The sequence below is a fragment of the Thermobia domestica genome, chromosome 8 (genome assembly GCF_964235325.1).
Source record: "Thermobia domestica chromosome 8, izTheDome1.hap1.1, whole genome shotgun sequence".
Lineage (NCBI taxonomy): Eukaryota > Metazoa > Arthropoda > Insecta > Zygentoma > Lepismatidae > Thermobia > Thermobia domestica.
The window spans coordinates 42,753,169-42,771,685 of NC_137461.1; the positions used below are offsets into that span (position 1 = coordinate 42,753,169).

Below are 18,517 nucleotides of genomic sequence, written 5' to 3' on the forward strand. Positions count from 1 at the left end.
TGGCGTATTTAGGGGGGCTTCCGGGCTTAAGCCCCCCCCCCCGAAATCTTACTTACTATAGTAAAGTATATGAAATATCTTGCAGAATTTTCACATTTTCAGGCAAAGCCCTCCCCGAAAGTTAGCAAAGCCCCCCCCGAAAGAAAATCGTAAATACGCCACTGCTTATATGTATATGATAATTAGCTCACATCTAACGTAATTTAATCTGTTTTGAATGCTTTATAAATTAAAGTTTGGATTCTGATAATATTAAACTAATACACTGAAATATTACGTTGTTTTCCATAGCTGTATTGGTTGATATTCTGCATTTTCCAAGTCAATTCCATCGACGTATTGTTTTGTTCGTTTCTGATCTACGCTTGTGAACAACTAAAGCATTTGAAAGAGATTATGACTCCATTGGTCGAACTCAGCGCTGGAAGAGATCCCGAAGCTTTAAGGAAAGCCGAATTGTGGCCAGAGATTACAGCTATTGACAAATCTGCTTCAAGATTGGATGGCACACCTCCTCCATATCAAACAGCAACAAGGAACAGGATTTATCCAGAAACGTTAGGAGTTGATATGGAACGATCTTTAGTCCTGAGTGATTTTGCTCATTTGAAGGAGCCAATGGTCACCTATTCAACCGATGAAGCGAATATTGGAGAAAACGTTCTTACCAAGAAGCAACAACTTTATGTGAGGTCGGCGATTAAGTATTGGGTGGAGAGGCATAAACATGTCGTGAGGTAAGTTGATTCAGTTTTTTCACTTTTCTTAATAGTGTTCCTGTGTAAGTGATCAAGATTTTTTTTTCTGTGTGTGTGAGTGTGGTAGGGATTCAATTCTAGATGAGGATGTATATACAATATTTGGTGTTTACCTACTGTAATAAGTATATTAGGGATCTAGCTAAATTAAGAAGTTTCGTAGTTTACCCAGCGTAATAAGTACATTAGGAAGCTACTTAAGTTAAGAGATTCCGTAGTTTACCCAGCGTACTAAATATATTAGGGATCTACTTAAATTGAGAGGGTTCGTAGTTTACCCATCGTAGTAGTAGGTACATTAGGAACTTGTCTAAGTTGAGAGAGTTGGTAGTTTACCCAGCGTAAAGGATATATTAGGCAACCGGGACCAAGTACCTGGGGAAAACCTATATATCGTCTGACAGCACTTGCCATGAAAAGCATGAAACCGTTTTCAAATCACGGGCAAACCCGCAAACTGACCCTATATGGGGCCAGTTTGTTGGTGTTTGTGAGCCTATGTATGGTATATTCGGCAGAAATAAAACTGAATATTAAAATGCATCACACGTAAGCTACTGAGCCCATCATGTTCCTGTTTGGCTCACTGCTAGAACGTGACTGGGTAAGGGTTTGATAATATCACTATGCACCCAAACTTACCCATTTCGTCAGTGTTGCCAATGAATTGTAGATACAACGTGGCAGATGGTTTCTATACCACTCGATGTATATCCATGAAAACGCGGCATAAACATCATTCGTCACTAGAGAAAATTTACTTCGGACATATTCCTTTTCCATAACCCCAGTTTATCAGTGTTGCCAACCAAGTATAAAAATAGGAAATTGTAAAACACTTTCCGTACGATGAAACGTTTATACACCAAACTTGGCAGAAACATCACACGAACTGTAGCAAAAAGATGTTGATTGTGGCCGTCTCCCAACCATTCTAGGTTGTCAGTGTTGCCAACAGGTGTAAACATCACAATGTTGAAAATGGTGTGAATGTCATTGAACGAATATGTGACAAGAGGGATAGAAGCAGCATTGGACAATGGAAAACAGTGTATGCACCCCAGTGTGGCAATGTTGCCAACCAATGCGAACATTCAAGATTTTAGCATGAAGTCTACCGCATCGGCAAACATGACAACATGGGTGCTTGTGGGTTCACTAACATACTACAAACCTAGTATGGGCCACAGTCGAATTATATCCGCCACACTGAGGTGCTTGGGAGATGGGGACACTCACACTATCTTTTCCATTGTCCAATGTTGCTTCTATCCCTTTTGTCACATATTCGTTCAATGACATTCACGCCATTTTCAACATTGTGATGTTTACACTTGTTGGCAACACTGACAACCTAGAATGGTTGGGAGACGGCCACACTCAACATCTTTTTGTTACAGTTAGTGTGATGTTTCGGCCAAGGTCGGTGTATAAACATCTCATCCTACGGAAAGTGTTTTACAATTTCTTATTTTTATAGTTGGTTGGCAACACTAATAAACTGGGGTACTTGGAAAAGGAATATGTCCGAAGTACATTTTCTCTAGTGACGAATGATGTATATGCCGCGTCTACATGGATATACATCGAGTGGTATAGAAACCATCTGCCACGTTGTATTTACAATTCGTTGGCAACACTGACGAAATGGGTACGTTTGGGTGCAAAGTGATATTATCAAATCCTTACCCGAGTCACGTTCTAGCAGTGAGCCAAACAGGAACATGATGGGTTCAGTAGCTTACGTGTGATGCATTTCTGTCGAATATACCATACGTAGGGTCACAAACCCCAACAAACTGGCTCCATATAGGGTCAGTTTGCGGGTTTGCCCGTGATTTGATTACGGTTTCGTAATGGCAAGAGCTTTCAGACGATATATAGGTTTTATACAGGTACTCGGTCCCGGTATGGAATCATCCCTAGTAAGAGATTTCGTAGTTTACCCGCCTTAATAACTACATTAGGGAGCTACTTAAAGTAAGAGGTTCCGTAGTTTACTCAGCGTAATAACTACATTAGGGAACTTCTTAAATTGAGAGCTTCTGTAGTTTACCCAGGTAATAAGTACATTAGGGAGATACTTAAATTAACAGGTTCTATAGTTTGCCCAGCGTAATAAGTACATTAAGAAGTTACTTAAGATATTCCGAGTTTACCCAGCGTAATAAGTACATTAGGGAGCTGCTTAAATTAAGAGGTTCTGAATTAATCCAACTTAATAACTACATTAGGGAGTTTCTTAAATTAAGTGATTCCGTAGTTTACCCAGCGTAATAAGTACAATTGGGTTCTATTTAAATTAAGAGGTTTTGTAGTTTACCCAGGTAATACGTACATTAGGGAGTTACTTAAATTAAGAGGTTCCGAGTTTACGCAGCGTAATAAGTACATTAGAAAGCTACTTAAATTAAGAGGTTCCGTATTTTAATCTGGAAAGATGAGTACAAGTGCGATGGAACTGGGTATAGACCACACGTTATTTAGGAGATTGTGATCCTTTGAGCTTCGGAAATGGATGAAGTTTAGTTTTGTCTCATATTTAGGATGATATAACTTCTTTCCTTGCTTGCAATTATTACACCTTGGTAAAATGTCCATATTTCGGAATTCCTTATGGTTAGAGACATGAAATTAAAATAAAAATGAAATGAAATCTGTCGGTTTAATGTCCCTCGATTATGTCCTTGGGGTTAAGGGAGACGATGGTTAAAGATGGAAGATGGAAGAATTTGTGAATGATGATGATGATGATGATGATGATGATGGAAGAATTGGTGGAATGAGAAAGTGGGAGGAAACGGGAGTACCTCGAGGAAACCCACGAACACGATGGTGTCCACCACAAACTTACTTGGCCGGGGATCGAATCAGGGACTCCACATACTAGAGGTAAGTGCTCTGCCACTGAGCCACCGTGCCCACCTATGAAATTTCGAGTTTCGATTTTTCATATGAAATTGTTAAACGAGTGTTTCAACTTTTTTTGTTGTTGTTTCTTTTTTGTTTCTTTTTAAGTTTGGCCTAGAACGGGAAGAGAAAGGGGTAGGAGTGCTTTTCCTAAGTGGCCAATATGCGATGTTTCAATTTCGTGTGCAACTTTGATTGATTGTATTTCAATGCGTCATCCCTCTCAACAGCGATGTTATATGAGAAATGGACCTTTAGCTTATCGTGTCCCTATAAAATTAGGTCCCTCGGGAATCGAACTCGAGTCTTTTCTAACCATACGCCCAGGACGGAGCTCAAAGAGACTTTGAGTTCCGAATATTTCTATATGAAAGGTGCAGAAGGAAATACATACATTATATCCCAGAGTACGTAACGTTAAAAAAAAAGTTATTGATTAAAAAAAAAGTTAATCTTCATAGAGCCTCACCTGTATTAATAGTGCCAATAGCGGAGTTAGAGCGAACTAGATTTGTCGTTAATTTTTGCCTGAAGGCAACAGCACTGTCGATAGCAATATAGTTCGAAAGTCCAATTCTGTAAATGGATTAATAAGTCGTTATATTGTATTTTAAAGTCAAAGTCTAGAAAATGAAGTGATAGTACGTTGAAATTAGTATATTGAAGACTCGACTGAGTAACCTGATATATATATATATATATATATATATATATATATATATATATATATATATATATATATATATATATATTGACAAGTAAGAAACACTTGCTAGTATGTATATACAGTCAGCCTTGTTCAAAACCGTGGAATACAATAGCCCATGTTCCACTATATTTAATATTATTATTATACCTATTATTAGGGCTTATAAACTTGAATTTTGAAATAAATAAATATAAAAACATCTAAAATTCGCAAAGATAACTCTTAGCATGAGACGATCATTTTTTAAACCCCGCTTCCGAGAATTGATTTTTGTCGTCCTGCTGACGTCAGCACATTCAGGAAACATTAAAATGATCCGAGAGACAGTATGGCGTGTGAAAATATTGGTTATTTCATAGCTATTTCACAAGTATTATTATTATATTTTAATTAACCTGGTTTTTCAAAGTCATTGAGAATATTGATTTACAGTTCCTGGCTTTTCGTTGGCCTTGAATATGTTCTTAAAGCGAAATACATCAGCAGAATTCGAAGAACCACAAATGGATGCAGCTGACATTGCCGCATGAATATTGCAAAGACCTAGTTCTGCAGTACTTCAAACGTGAAAATTAAAAATGGACAATGAAAAGGAATAATTAAATTCCGGTTGAAATACGTTACAATTACTCTCTGCCCTCTATTAATCATCTTTGCTTCTGTGAATAATAAGAAGAATGCATAAAGGATTAAAATAATATAAATTGTCATTCGCCCACGTGATCATGCAGAAGAATAATTTTCGATGAATATTATTGAAAATAACAAAATAATATGTTAACGGTACTCAACATAAAAAGAAATATTATTGATTAATTATCTGAGTCTCACGAAATTGAAAAAGTTCAACGTAGCAGAAACAAAAAACTTATTCTGTACGGAACTGACTAGTGTTGCCGAAGAAAAACACAATGAAATGAAATCTTTAAGTTTTACGTCCCATGATTTTGCCGGTTAGGCTAAAGGAGATGGTGATTATGACAAATGAATAAAATGATGGAATGAAAAAAGTTGGAGGAAACGGGACAATCCCGAGAAAACCCACACACACGGTGTTTGCACACCGCAAAGCTCACTTGCGCGAGTTGGGATTGAACCAAGGACCGCATGCACCAGAGGCGAATACTCTACCACTGAGCCACCGCTGTCCCAGGTGTTGCCGACGATCGATACGTCACAAATTTTCGGAACAATACTTGAGACGAAACATAAGTTCGTTAGCATACAGATATACCTTCCGAGACAAGAAAACATTTTTGAAGGCTACGCAGCCCCAAACCCTGTTTCAGGGTAATCCTATAGGTCAGTGAGGGATATTTATTATCCTTCTTCCTGTTTCTTAATTTTGAGCGAAATGATAGGTTTTTCTTGATTATTCATAGATTTTTTAGTGCATCAATTGATTTCATGAACGAATAGGAGGATAATTCGGACAAGCAATTTTTATGTCTAGTAAAGGGGAACTTCGTTTTGAAAACAATGTGTTAAGCAAAGAATATCGAAAACTGAGTTAAGGTGTTTCAAATAGACAGTATTAGAACGGTCTTAACATTCCTCAATACTTGTCCATGGTCTCTGTTTCTCAGAGTCTGTGATTCCAGATAAAATACTTCTGTGACGTCATGCATTGGTCAGTGGGTTAACCTTAATCTATAATATGGATGCAGGATAGTTCTCCAAGTTCTCATTCTTTCTTTACTTGTATACCGAAACACTAGTCCATTTAAATATTATGTAAATTCTATATCCTTATGTATTTTCTTCAGTCAATAGTCTTGTTGCCAGTTTGTTATATGGATGGGCAAAACCGGTTTTCATAAAAACCGAAAACAGGTTTCTATAAAAACGGAAACCCGAGAAACCGACATTTCGGTTTTCTCCAAAGCCGGTTTGGTTTTCTCCAAAACCGGTTCAGTTTTTCACCGAAACCGGTTTCGGTGAACACTTTTCGAAAACACATAAAACTATTTCTGTGGAAATGGATTCGGTTTCCGGAGAACAACGAAACACCATTCTGGTCAGAAATAGAACAAATTTTTAAAAAAACGGAATCGGATTTGAAGAAAACCGAAACCGTACCAGGTAAAAAACCGAACCGGTTTTAGAGAAAACCGATAACCGGTTTCGGTGAAAAACCGAACCGGTTTTTCTAAAAACCGAAAACCGAAAAACCGGTTTTTGTGCCCACTATTTCTTAGTGTTCAATAGTGTTTTCCACGAGACGAGACGAGACTGCTCTTTCAGGACTCCTTCTCCAAATAAGACAGCCCCAAATCTAATCTCGAGGTTAAGCCATATATGATTCCTCTAGGTACACTGTGTGTATCCTTTGAAGTATCAGTAGAATACAAACCTCTAAATCTTGCCTTCCTTGCAAGCGGTCCCAGGTTTGATTCTCGGTGAGTACATTCTTTAGATATTTTCTAAGGTGTCAAACCTTTTTTAGACCAGCCATTCTGAGTGAGTTTTTTCCTGAGTTTTCCTTATTCACAGCGGGCACATGCTGGAACGATATCTAACATAATAATTCTAGGACGCTTAGTTCCTTCCCCATTCGTTTCTTCCTCCCGGGTAATGTGAGCGAGAAGAGATATTATCCCTTATACGTGAAGGGCTGGCATGGCTGTACGTACATGTCAAATGCCCAGGAACCTAACTCCTACTCCTAACTAGTCTCTATTTTTTTTCCTGCTTCTGTAACGAATATTTGTTGAAAATATATAATTTAAAGTTTGGTGCTCTGTAAGAGCCTCAACTTTAAAATGTGGTTCGCATACATTGAGTGGTATGAGTTCAAAGCATGTGCAAAATACATAGCAACCAAGATACGGACGACGGGTAGTGGATCAGGTGGAAAGACCTCCAAAAATTACTTAACCAGCATATGGGGGCCCATGAAACATGTAAATCTCTGCAAATGTCGATTTCCTGTCGTCGATTGCTGGAGCCAATGTGCTGTCCACGCCTCAACCAGCTGAATATGCTTATCCCGTCGAGTTCCGCTGACCAAACGTTTTCGTGGCCTACAATAGCAAGGCATTTAGTTTAGTTTACTTTCAGAGATCAACTATTTGAGATTATTGAGGTTAACAAAAGCTTATTAACTAATGGTGCTGTTGTTTTTTCCTTCAGATTTGTAGAAAGCGTCGGAGACACCTATGGTCTGGCATTGCTACTTCATATGCTTACGAGTACCATCACCCTTAGTCTTTTGGCATACGAGGCGACAAAGGTACGTTATTAAACTGTCAGAAAACATACATACAGGATGTTAAAAAAGTAGAAGCATATGTAATAATCTTAACAAAGATAACTAAAACAAATGTTAATATTTTTAAAGACGTAAGCATGGGCGCCCGAAGGAGATGGCAGGGTGGGGCCCGGGCTCCCCTCTGGCTCACGGAAATGTATTAAATTTCTTAGGAGTTTCTTAATACAAATAAAAAAATACAACTAATATAGCAACCAGAGAGATGAGCCCCCCCCCCTAGAAAATTTTCTTCGGGCGCCCATGAACGTAAGTATGTTTTTAAACAATTAATAATTTAAGGATCAAATTAATGTTTCGTACATTTTGTAATTAACTAAATGTTCTTTTGAGGATGTTAATTAATAATATTCTTGTATTTATAGTTTACTAAAGATTTTTGGTAATTCATATTGGATTCGCGTCACAGTGAGTGAAATTGGGTTTTCATGTCAAAGATACTTTAAACTACAGTAGAGCTTAGATATGGACTATTAAATAAATATTGGTTATGGGTATAGGTACTTTAGATTCTATCAAAAGCCGTGTTCTCTGTGGTTCGTGCCATTCCATTTCACTTAAGTTTATTTATTAGAGGCAAGCATAGTTGTCTCCACTTTCGACAGATCTCATCAGTAACTACAGTACGCACACGGAGGTTCCTTAATGGGGTCCTGTCCAGGCCCGTATCGAGGGAAATCTAGGGGGGCCGGCCCCCCTAACTTTTTGCTGGCCCCATAAACTTTTCACGGTAGGCTTGCAAATGAACTATAATATGGTGATGAACTATATCTATTATGGTTGGATCGGGCCCCACTAACTTCAACCGGGCCCCCCTACATTTTTGGGCTTCCTACTGGTCTGGACCGTATTCCGAAGCTTAAATTAGTAAATAACAATTTTCCAAAGAACCCAATTCTTCAAAGAATGCAAAGCTTCAAATTCTGCCCATCAACTTTGCAATCAATTTTAACATGAATACAATTTTAGGGGGGGGGGACTAAGGAAAGTTTATATAGAAACAAATTTACTGCTGTTAATCGTTTTATTATTGTTTATCTTTCGCTTCAGCTTATCCAGTTATTTAAAATACAAATATGAGTTACAAAAATTTTGTGATGTAAAACATGATAAATAATTTTCTCCTTTCTATAGACCGCCTATTATGACACCATGCGGACAAACTCCAATCTGATCGCGAGTTCCTCCGTGGCTAAGCGGTTAGCATACGCGACTTTGGCGCTGGAGAGCCGGATTCTATTCCCGGCGGGAGTTTGCCACGTTAATCAGTAGGTCCACGTCTCATTTAGCCTCGCTGCTGAACGAAACGTTAAACTCAAAATCAACTCAACACCAATCTGAATGACGTTGATGATGCTTTGCAAGTTGTTATTATATACGCATGTAGATGGCAAGAATGTGCTATTACTGGCAGCGCTGTTACTTCAAGTTATCAACTGGGTGCATAGTCGACAGTAAGAGGCAGTACTTATTCTATTCCGTATACGATAATAAAATGTTAATGCAGCCGCTCGTTTTACAGTACAGCCGTAAAATGTTTCTTTCAATTAGCACAATCACCCAAGTGAAAAGGTATAGAATTTGGTTTATAAACTTAGTCCTGAAGTGACTAAGCGTACTCAAAAAGTTGTGGCATTCTCCTGTTTAAATCTGTAAATTAGATATAAATTGGATATAAATTGCTCATTCCTTTCAGGAATTGAAGCTATGTGAGAATTGGATCTTCGTATCTAACCCATCGTCTTTTAGAGTATGGATGTGTCAGGATGTCATAAGTCAGGATATCAGGACAGGCCCGTATCCAGGGGGGCCGGGACCCCCTAAATTTTTGCTGGCCCCCTAAAAGTTTTACAGTAGGCGTGCAAAAGAACTAGAATATTGTGATGAACTATCATATGGTTCGATCGGCCCCCCCTCCCTAAGTTTTGGGGCTGGCTACGGGCCTGTATCAGGATATATAAGTTTTTATTGCTTTATATTCTACGTGGTGTTTTTTAACATTAATTTTTACTTCTAGCACCTACTGTCTACCAGTTTATTTTAAATTCTTTTAATTCAAAGAAAATTCAAGTGGATGAAATTTAGGCAATCAATTAAAGTTCGTAAACAGCATGCTTTCTTCCATTATTTGAATGAGATTCAGCACAAGCAGAAATGTATAGGTTTCCGTGTCCAATGTTAGGTCCTATTTGGTGTAAACTTAGTGCTAAATAAAGTAGTCAAATTCCGATGAATTAATGAGAACATAAATAAGAAGTGCTCTCTGTTTCCAACTGCACTTTTGTTCTACATTATTTCCACAGAAACATTTTTATAACCGTAATACTGAAAAGAAAAATATCACTTTTTAAAAAATAATTCAAAAATTTTTAAATGGTGCTGCATTTGTAATATCTAACAAAAATTCATGTTTTTTTTATTTATTTATTCAAATATAGTTAAGGAAAATCAAAAGGGCCCAAACCGTTTTAGAGAAAATTGTCCGTACAACCGCTGTGTTTGTGATTTTGTACCTGTTGAACCACCCAACCGATCTCAATCAAATTTTCAACATAAATCAGGTTCGGGCCTGGGATGGCCTCATCATTTCCTTTGACGGTACAACTTAGGGGATGAGGAGTTATTAACATGATCAAAAATGAGTGATATTAGTGACGAATCCATACTTTCCGGCATCGCTGAGATTAAGAGGGACATGTCCGATGTCGTTTGAATCTAAATTCAACCCGCAACTTGGGGTAGGGGAAGATATTTAAAAATGATCGAAAATGACCGATGTTAGTGTCGAATCCATAGTTGTCTGGGTCGCTGAGATGAACGTGATACTTCCTATCATCTTTACATCAAAATTCAGCCTTTTATATCCAAAATGAAACGGATTCTCTCCGTGCGAAGAACATGTATTTTGATAGTTGCTTTATAAGAATTCAATAATCATCAACTGTTCACTTTATTCTGCAGAAATATATATTTGAAATAAAACTAGAGAACATTAATTTACGTAATTATTATTACCTCCAATAATAGAAGGGCAGGGTGGGGCCCGGCCTCCCCTGGCTCACGGAAACAACTTTTATATATATATATATATATATATATATATATATATATATATATATATATATATATATATATATATATATATATATATATATATAATACGATTTTCTTGATACAATTTTAATATACCAAACCTAGTATAGCAACCCCTACAAAATTTTCTTCTTGCGCCCATGCTCCAAACTAGTATGTTTGCATAGTAATACCATACTCAGAACCTTCCTGACACTTGTGGAATATATTCTATAAATTGTTTTGACAAGCTATCTTCAACGACTCTACCAGGTCTCTGCAGTGGCATCTAAATAACGAAACTTGAGCTGGATCATACTGTTCAGAAAGAAAAATATGCAAACAGGAGCCAGTAAAGTGGATATGAAAACAGGAAATGGTAGGAGTGAAGCAAGCTTGATGGTAGGGTGTTTGGTCGTCTTTAAAAATACAGAATCCGGTCAGTTAGGCCTAATGTCTTCGTTTAGACGTCATAAAACATTGCATTGGAACTCTCCATTCAAAGGGGGGCGCGGTGGCTCAGTGGTAGAGCGTTCACCTTCGGGTCCCTGGTTCGAACCCAGCTCGCGCCGTGTGGACTTTGTGGTGGACAAACACCGTGCTCGTGGGTTTTCTCGGGGTTATCCCGTTTCCGTCCACTTTCTTCACTCCACCATTTCACTCATTTCTCATTATCACTGTCTCCTTTAGCCTAACCGGCATAAATCGTGGGACGTTAAACTTAAAGATTTCAATTAATTTTTCTCTATTGAAAGTCTTGCCACCAGAAACGAATTATTGAGGTCCCGTGTTCGATTCCCGTTGGCGACACTCGGTCGAAAAAGTGTTGAAAAATGTTTTCTTCAGGCCAGCCATAATGGATGAGGATTTCCTCAGTTTTCTTCATTCACACCGGACAAATGCTGGGATGGTACTTAACGAATAGGACCCAGGATGATTCCTTCTTTCCACAATCCTTTATTCCTTCCCTTTCTCCGGGTAGTGTGCTCGCCGAGGGATGTCATCCCTCAAATCATGACGGGCTAAATGGCCATAAGATACCGAGAGCCCAGAAATTTAAATACTAACTCCTACGAATTATTGACCCACCATCTGGCGAAAGTTCTAAAATGATCAACGTACATTTTGTAAAAATCCATTAAAAATAACTGTCACCACTCCTTGCAGCATTGTTCTAAACTTAACAAATCACGGCAAAGATATCTGTGGTATATTTGCCCTGTTTCCGCGGGATTGCACGTGTGTTCACTATTAAGTGTAGGGATGAAATCGGAGTCACAATGTGAGTGGCCAAAGTAGAACCTATTGAGTGGGCATTGTGCAGGTATTATACAAAATGTTTTGGCTACCTACCTTGTTGTAGAAGTTCATATTCTGGCAACAATGATAGGAAATCATAATACTTTGTTTCTATATAAAGCTCTAGTCTGGCCAAAGAACATCCACATTTGTTTGATTTAATTGCAACTGTAGGCTACTTAAGTGTACAGAGCATTTGAAGGGAGATGGGTAGTCAGCCTTCTGAAGAAGGCCGTACATATGATGATGCCAATTACGTAGCATACTGGTATATGAAGGTTCATTTTCTCTACGATTGTGCGTGCTGAGTTACAGAGCTTTTTTTCTGAAACCTTCTGATGCAATCCAGAAACATAAACTTACATAAAACATTATCCTTTTTGTAATTGTTTTTGGCATAAATGTAATTAATAATATTAATTGTACAAACTGATTCAAGCAAATAAGTGGATGAGATGGAAGTTACTTTTCTCCATCATTATCTTAATGTTACGTCCATGTGTGTACATAGTTACTTTCAAGGTGGTCACCTGCTACATCCTTGGCTCTGTTGGGCAAATTAAACATAAGTAATGAAGATGGCGGGAAAAAATCATAAAGAGATAAAAATTGGCAGAGATGTGTGGAATAGGGGTCCAATCAACATACCAAAAGTTCCACCAGAAGAATATCCTCTTGTGTGTTTGGTGGACTGCACGCGGCATCATGTATCGGGAACTGCTACCAGCTGGTCAGAGGATTAATACAACTGTGTACTGTCAGCATTGAGCCTTATTCAAGAAACACTGAAAACTCTGGACTCACCACTTCTGAATCGCAAAGGAATCATTCTGTTACAGGACAACGCTAAGCTCCACGTAACTAGGATGATTCCGGACACCATTCTACACCTTGAATTTTAAACTCTATTGCATCCGCCATACTCTCCGGACATTGCAGCGTCCAATTATCACCTCTTTCATTCTTTGAGCAATCACCTTAGAGGATGCCATTTTAAATCCCTAGTAGAGGTACAGTGTGCACTTGATACTTTCATCGCTTCACGGTCCATCAAGTGTTATAGCGATGGAACCCATGGCCTTCCAGAACGTTGGCAGAAAGTCATCTATGCTGATGGGGGCTGTTTTTTATTTTCCAGGTACGTCTTAGGTGACAAATCGATGATCTAAGATGGTGAGTGAAAAAGAAACAGAATGTTCTTGGTTAACTTTATAAGTTCGTTGTGTTCAGGAAAAGTATTGTAGCATCGAAGCCAGTCGACCAATTTCTTAACATCGGCATCGTCACGAGCTTTCCGCAAATGTTTAAGTTCTACGTGTTGCTCACCCGATTTGTATTTGACATCACAAAAGTTTTCCAGGCTGTTGGTCATTCCACTTTTGGCTGGGATACTCAAGATCCATTTAGTCACAACACGGTCTGACATCCTGCGATAGTGAGACATCGCTCCAATACTCTTAACGGACCGCATAAGACATTATCAGTCAACACACCTCTCCAGAATTTATCAGTTCTTCTTATAGTAAAATACCCACTGTCACAGTATTTCCCTACTCATCTGTGGACTTTTTTATTATCCTGTAGAGTCCGAAGCATACCATTAATACACTGAAGATGTAATGCTCAGTTTCCACTTCCATCAGCATGTATAATTGCTCTAAGAGTTGAACATGACGAAAATGCCGAATCCATAAGTAGGCCATTTGCTTGTCCTTCTGCACTGAATCTAGAAACTGGATGAATCTCTCGTACAACATCATCAAGTGAGCTTTATGCTGACTATGAGTAGTTCGTTTCTAAGTTTGGTGATCGTTGAGTCCCTGGGTCCGAGTCCAGGTCCTACGGCGTGAACTGGTTTTGCTCTTGAGAGATATGAATGGATAATAATAGTGAGTCAGCAAATGATCCCAGACTATTCGTCAATACGAAGATAGTAACAAGTTGAAATTGAATATATCAGTGAGATAGGTGCATTTATCTTTTTAGACAGACGATATAACTACCCATTTTGAAATTTTTGTACTGACATTATTAAAATCAATAAATAATTATATGTTATATAATTGTTGTTCCTTTCCATAGATTGCTGCTGGTTCACAGCTTTGTAGTGCAAAGCTGGTGGCAGCCATTTTCCAAGATGGTCGCCGAAGCTCTACTCGGATTTTCAAGGACTTTTAGCATGTGGGAATGCGTTCGAGTCGAGTGGAGACAGGATTTTCCTGACAAAATTCGAGTCGAGACACAGCTCTTCCAATAGAAAAATATATTCTTTTCGAGTCGAGACATCACTTTTACAGTACATTTTCGAGACGAGACAGTCTCAAATCTTGTCTCGTGCGCATCCCTACATGTGGATTGGACCACTATTCCACACACCTGTACCGACTTTTATCTCTCTCTCTCTCTCTCTCTTTCTCTTTCTCTGACGAATTACTGGTGTTTTGTGTGTGGAATAACGTAAACGGCGTAACGAGGCGGACATTTTCCAAGATGGCGGCTGAAGTTCTACTAGAACTTCCGAGGATTTTTAGTGTGTTGATTGGGCCACTATTTCTCATGCATGTACTGACTTTTATCTCTTTCTGACGATTTTCTTCGGTTTTGTGTGCGGAATAAAGAAACCGTCGTTTTACGATATTAGCGGTGGCCATTTTCCAATATGGAGGCTGAAGTTCCAATCGAACTGTCCAAGACTTTTAGCATGTTAATTGAACCACTATTCCACACACGTGTACCGACTTTTATCTCTCTCTTACGATTTCCTTGCGTTTTGTGTGGAGAATAACGAAAAACTTAGTTTTACGTAATCGACGGAGTTTATTTTCCAATATGGCGGGTGAAGCTCCACTTGGATTTCCCGGGACTTTTAGTATGTTGATTGGACCACTATTCCACACATTCAGGTCAATCGTTATCTTTTTATGAATATTTTCCACCATTTTGTCTATTTTGTCTAATTTTGTCTAATAAAAATACACTACGAAAGTACTTTTTTTTTTTTGGATCTAAAGATCCAATATATTTCAATTAAAATTTTTCTTGTATGCCTTATATCTGTAAAACTGCATACAGTATAGCCAAACCCAAACTATCAATTAATTCAGTATGATGCCTATTCCGTAGAAAATAGGAAAACTCCATCAGTGGCCGTTCAAAAAAAAAAGAAAAAAAATGTGGTCCCTGATCCAAACACTAATTATTAACCAATATCCCTATCTTCTGATCCATTTCCTTGGATCATTTATAAAATTCTTATTGTTATTTACTACTGCTTCAGATTGACAAAACTAAGATTTCTGGATTACTGAAAGTTTGTTCTTGACATGTCAGTTTAGAACATCGTATCAGTGGTCAGTTTAACAAATTTAATGCCTCCAGAAGATATTATCAGCCAGAAATTTAATAGACTAGTGCAATTTTCACAAAAGTTAACCCCCGTAGGCATTTGATAGTCAAAGTGGACTGATGGTCTTTTCTAAAAGATTTCAGCTTGCTAAATTTACTTTTACCGGTTGCCAAGCTTGACCTGATTTCTGTATCGCGCTATGGCGCCATTTTCCGAGATGGCTGACATGATCATTAAAAATTCAAAATTCATAAAAATTAATGACCTTTAAGTCGAACTATATGTTTTTGAGGCTGGAAAGTTCAAATATGCCGTCTATTTTTGCATAGGAGTGACCGGGTTTTATATTCAGCCATATTCCAACATGGCTGCCATGATCATTCGAAATTTAAAATTAATGAATATGCATCATCTTTATATTAAACCACATGTTTTTGAGGCTGAAAAATTCAAATTTCCTGTCCATTTTTGGATACGAGTGATTTGTCTTGTTATTCAGCCATATTCCAATATGGCTGCTGTCATTATTCAAAATTCAGAAAACCAATTAAAAGGCTGGTTTACAATAATACAAACATGTTTTGTAGTTGAGCCATCTTACATTATAGACTGGTTCGGTATTTCAGATTTCAGCTTCTGTATGTGCTGTTTGCAAATTGTAGTCCAACTTAGCATTTAAAGGATTAGGATTTAGGGCATACTAAATTCATTTTCAGTGGTTACCGAGTTTTAATTTTTTATCTTTTCAGATATAAGCACACTGAATACTGAAAGCAGCATATTGTGTGTTTGCATGGACCTCTTCACAAATATAATGATACATAAAATTAAACTCTAGTTAATGAGGTGGCTAGAACATTTCTTTGACTTCACCAGAATACTCTTTGAAAAAATTGAGGAAAATGTGGTTGGAATGACATGTACTGTTGTCTTGGAATCAGGCATTTGTGTGACACAATGGAGAGATACATTTACACAGAGGATCTGGACAATTAATTAATTTTTAGGAAGGAAAAACATCAACTTTAATAAGTGAATGCACACCACAAAATGTTAAAAATATTCCTGCAGAAGTATTGGCTCATGCTGCACTTGCAGGCAGCAGTACATTTCAATTTTTTCTTTTCTACAATTGCAGTTAGCCGTCCTGCATTGTGTTGTACAACTTCAGGTTGTAAATATAAAGCAAGACTCTGGAACTGATGGCAGGGATGTTAAAATAGGAATAAATCTGTCATTCTTGATTTCCCATCCAGCAGTCTCAGGTGGTCGAACACAAGGTACTGCTCATTCGCTTGATACCACACTTATGCTTGATAATCTGCTCTCCTGATGTGAAAGGAGATGACATTTTTCATTGGTGGCAGATATTCCACAGGACGTCCTTGTGCAAAGAGTATTGATCTTGCATCGTTCACTGATTCAGTTGTGCCAATCTTATAAAGTTTACAGATGAATTGTTCTGCATCAGCACATATTTGGTCAGTCAGATCTCCTCGGCCCAAGTTTGATAAAAGATGTGGATTTGCTATGAAATTATTCAACAGCTTTTTTTTTCGGAATGTCCTGCGAGAAAAGGTGTGGTATCAGAACCTGTTAAAGAATTGAAAGCTGGTGATTACATTATCATCAAGTTGAGATGCAATCTCATGAATTGGAATATACTTTTTTTTTTATGTTCCTGCATTCATCCAGATCTTTGGATATGACATCTTTGTGAAATAAGTCAATGGAAGAACAAATACATCTGTATCTCGAGCAGCTACAACAATAGAGGAAACATGACTATACAATGCAAAATTGCTTTCTCGCTTCGGGCTTGTGTCAGCTTCCGCTTGTCGGGCTTCCTCCTCTTTTGTATGGCTGTACCTGTTCTTCATCAGTGAAGCCATCTGATACAAGAATGATTTTGTTTGGAGTAGCCTGTAAAATGAGCTGTTCAGACAGAAAATTCGCCAGGTCAGCTTTATTTTATTTCATAGCCATAAAGTTATCCCAATTTTTTGGAAGAGGGGCACTCCTGTCTTGTATATCTCTCCTCACTGGTGTTACATTCTTAGCTCTTCTCTTCCTGGTACCTTCTATGAGTGACATGTCAAAGTGACTATCAAACACAACGTCTATGGGGCAGAATGCACATCCAATTTGATGTATAGAGGTTATAAACACATTAGCAAAGTCACCAAATGTTTTTGCTTTAGGGGGCTTTCCCAATGCAAATATGTAAGCTTAGCCATAAATTTGTGTAAGTTGCTGCTGTAAGTCTGCTGGATCAAGGCTTATAGGACAAGGTGTCTCACCAATCACAGTATCTATCAAAAGTGACTTCTGTCCTGTCCATAGATCACCATTAATTTTTGCAAGTAGAGGAGGTGCTGGAGTCAGCTCATGTTTCAGCATGTTCTTACGGCTGGTAGTTCTTTCAGCATTTATGACAGTGATGAGGTGTCGTTAGAGCATCCTATATGCTTGGATTACTTTATGACCACTTGTCTGAACTTTCTTCCTTTACATATCAAAGAGAGAAGCAAAGGTCAGGTACATGTTCCTTGGTAAACTACCTCTGAAAGAACCTTAGCACGAGGCAAAAGCCTATTCTCAACAAATTTAACAAACTGTTCCGTACCCTTCTGTTGAGCAAGAACATGGTTGTCTTTCACATGTTTCGTGAGGATGTCCTTTGTTGCAATATTTTGCAGATGTGCAGGTGGATTTTCAGCAAATAGTTTGATTGAATAGGAGAGTTTCACCAGATTTTCTTTATCTTTTAGGTCCAGTTTCTGCCTGCTTTTTGTTGTATTCATTGTGAGTGAAGGAATCTTCCCGTCCAGTTCTATAGATACACTTTGTTTTACTAGCAAATGACTTCACAGGTTGTATGAAAAACTCCATTGGCTGAGAGCTGATGATACCTTGGTGATCCCAGCAATTCCACCACTTTTATTGCCTATGTCATTCATTTATTCCTGGCTGTGGTCTTTCTTAGTTGTTTGAATTTCTGATTTTTTATTTTCACAACAAAATTACCATTCTTAAATTCAGCCCTGACCTCTTCTGGAAACTGGTGCATTTCACATAGATACATAGTCCCTCACTTTGCATATCGTGTATGATTATATCTCATGAAAAAGGCAACATTTGTTGAAATACCTGCA

The 18,517-nt window shown here is 38.0% G+C and overlaps 1 protein-coding gene across 1 annotated transcript in view; it reads left to right on the top strand.

Annotated features, from left to right (window-relative positions):
- The window catches only part of LOC145692842 (odorant receptor coreceptor-like), a 99,962-nt gene that overhangs the window by 45,760 nt on the left and 35,685 nt on the right, over positions 1-18,517 (top strand). Inside the window, 4 exon segments of the mRNA XM_081768352.1 lie at positions 292-466; positions 511-634; positions 636-737; positions 7,510-7,609. Coding sequence (XP_081624478.1) covers positions 292-466; positions 511-634; positions 636-737; positions 7,510-7,609 — 501 coding nt within the window.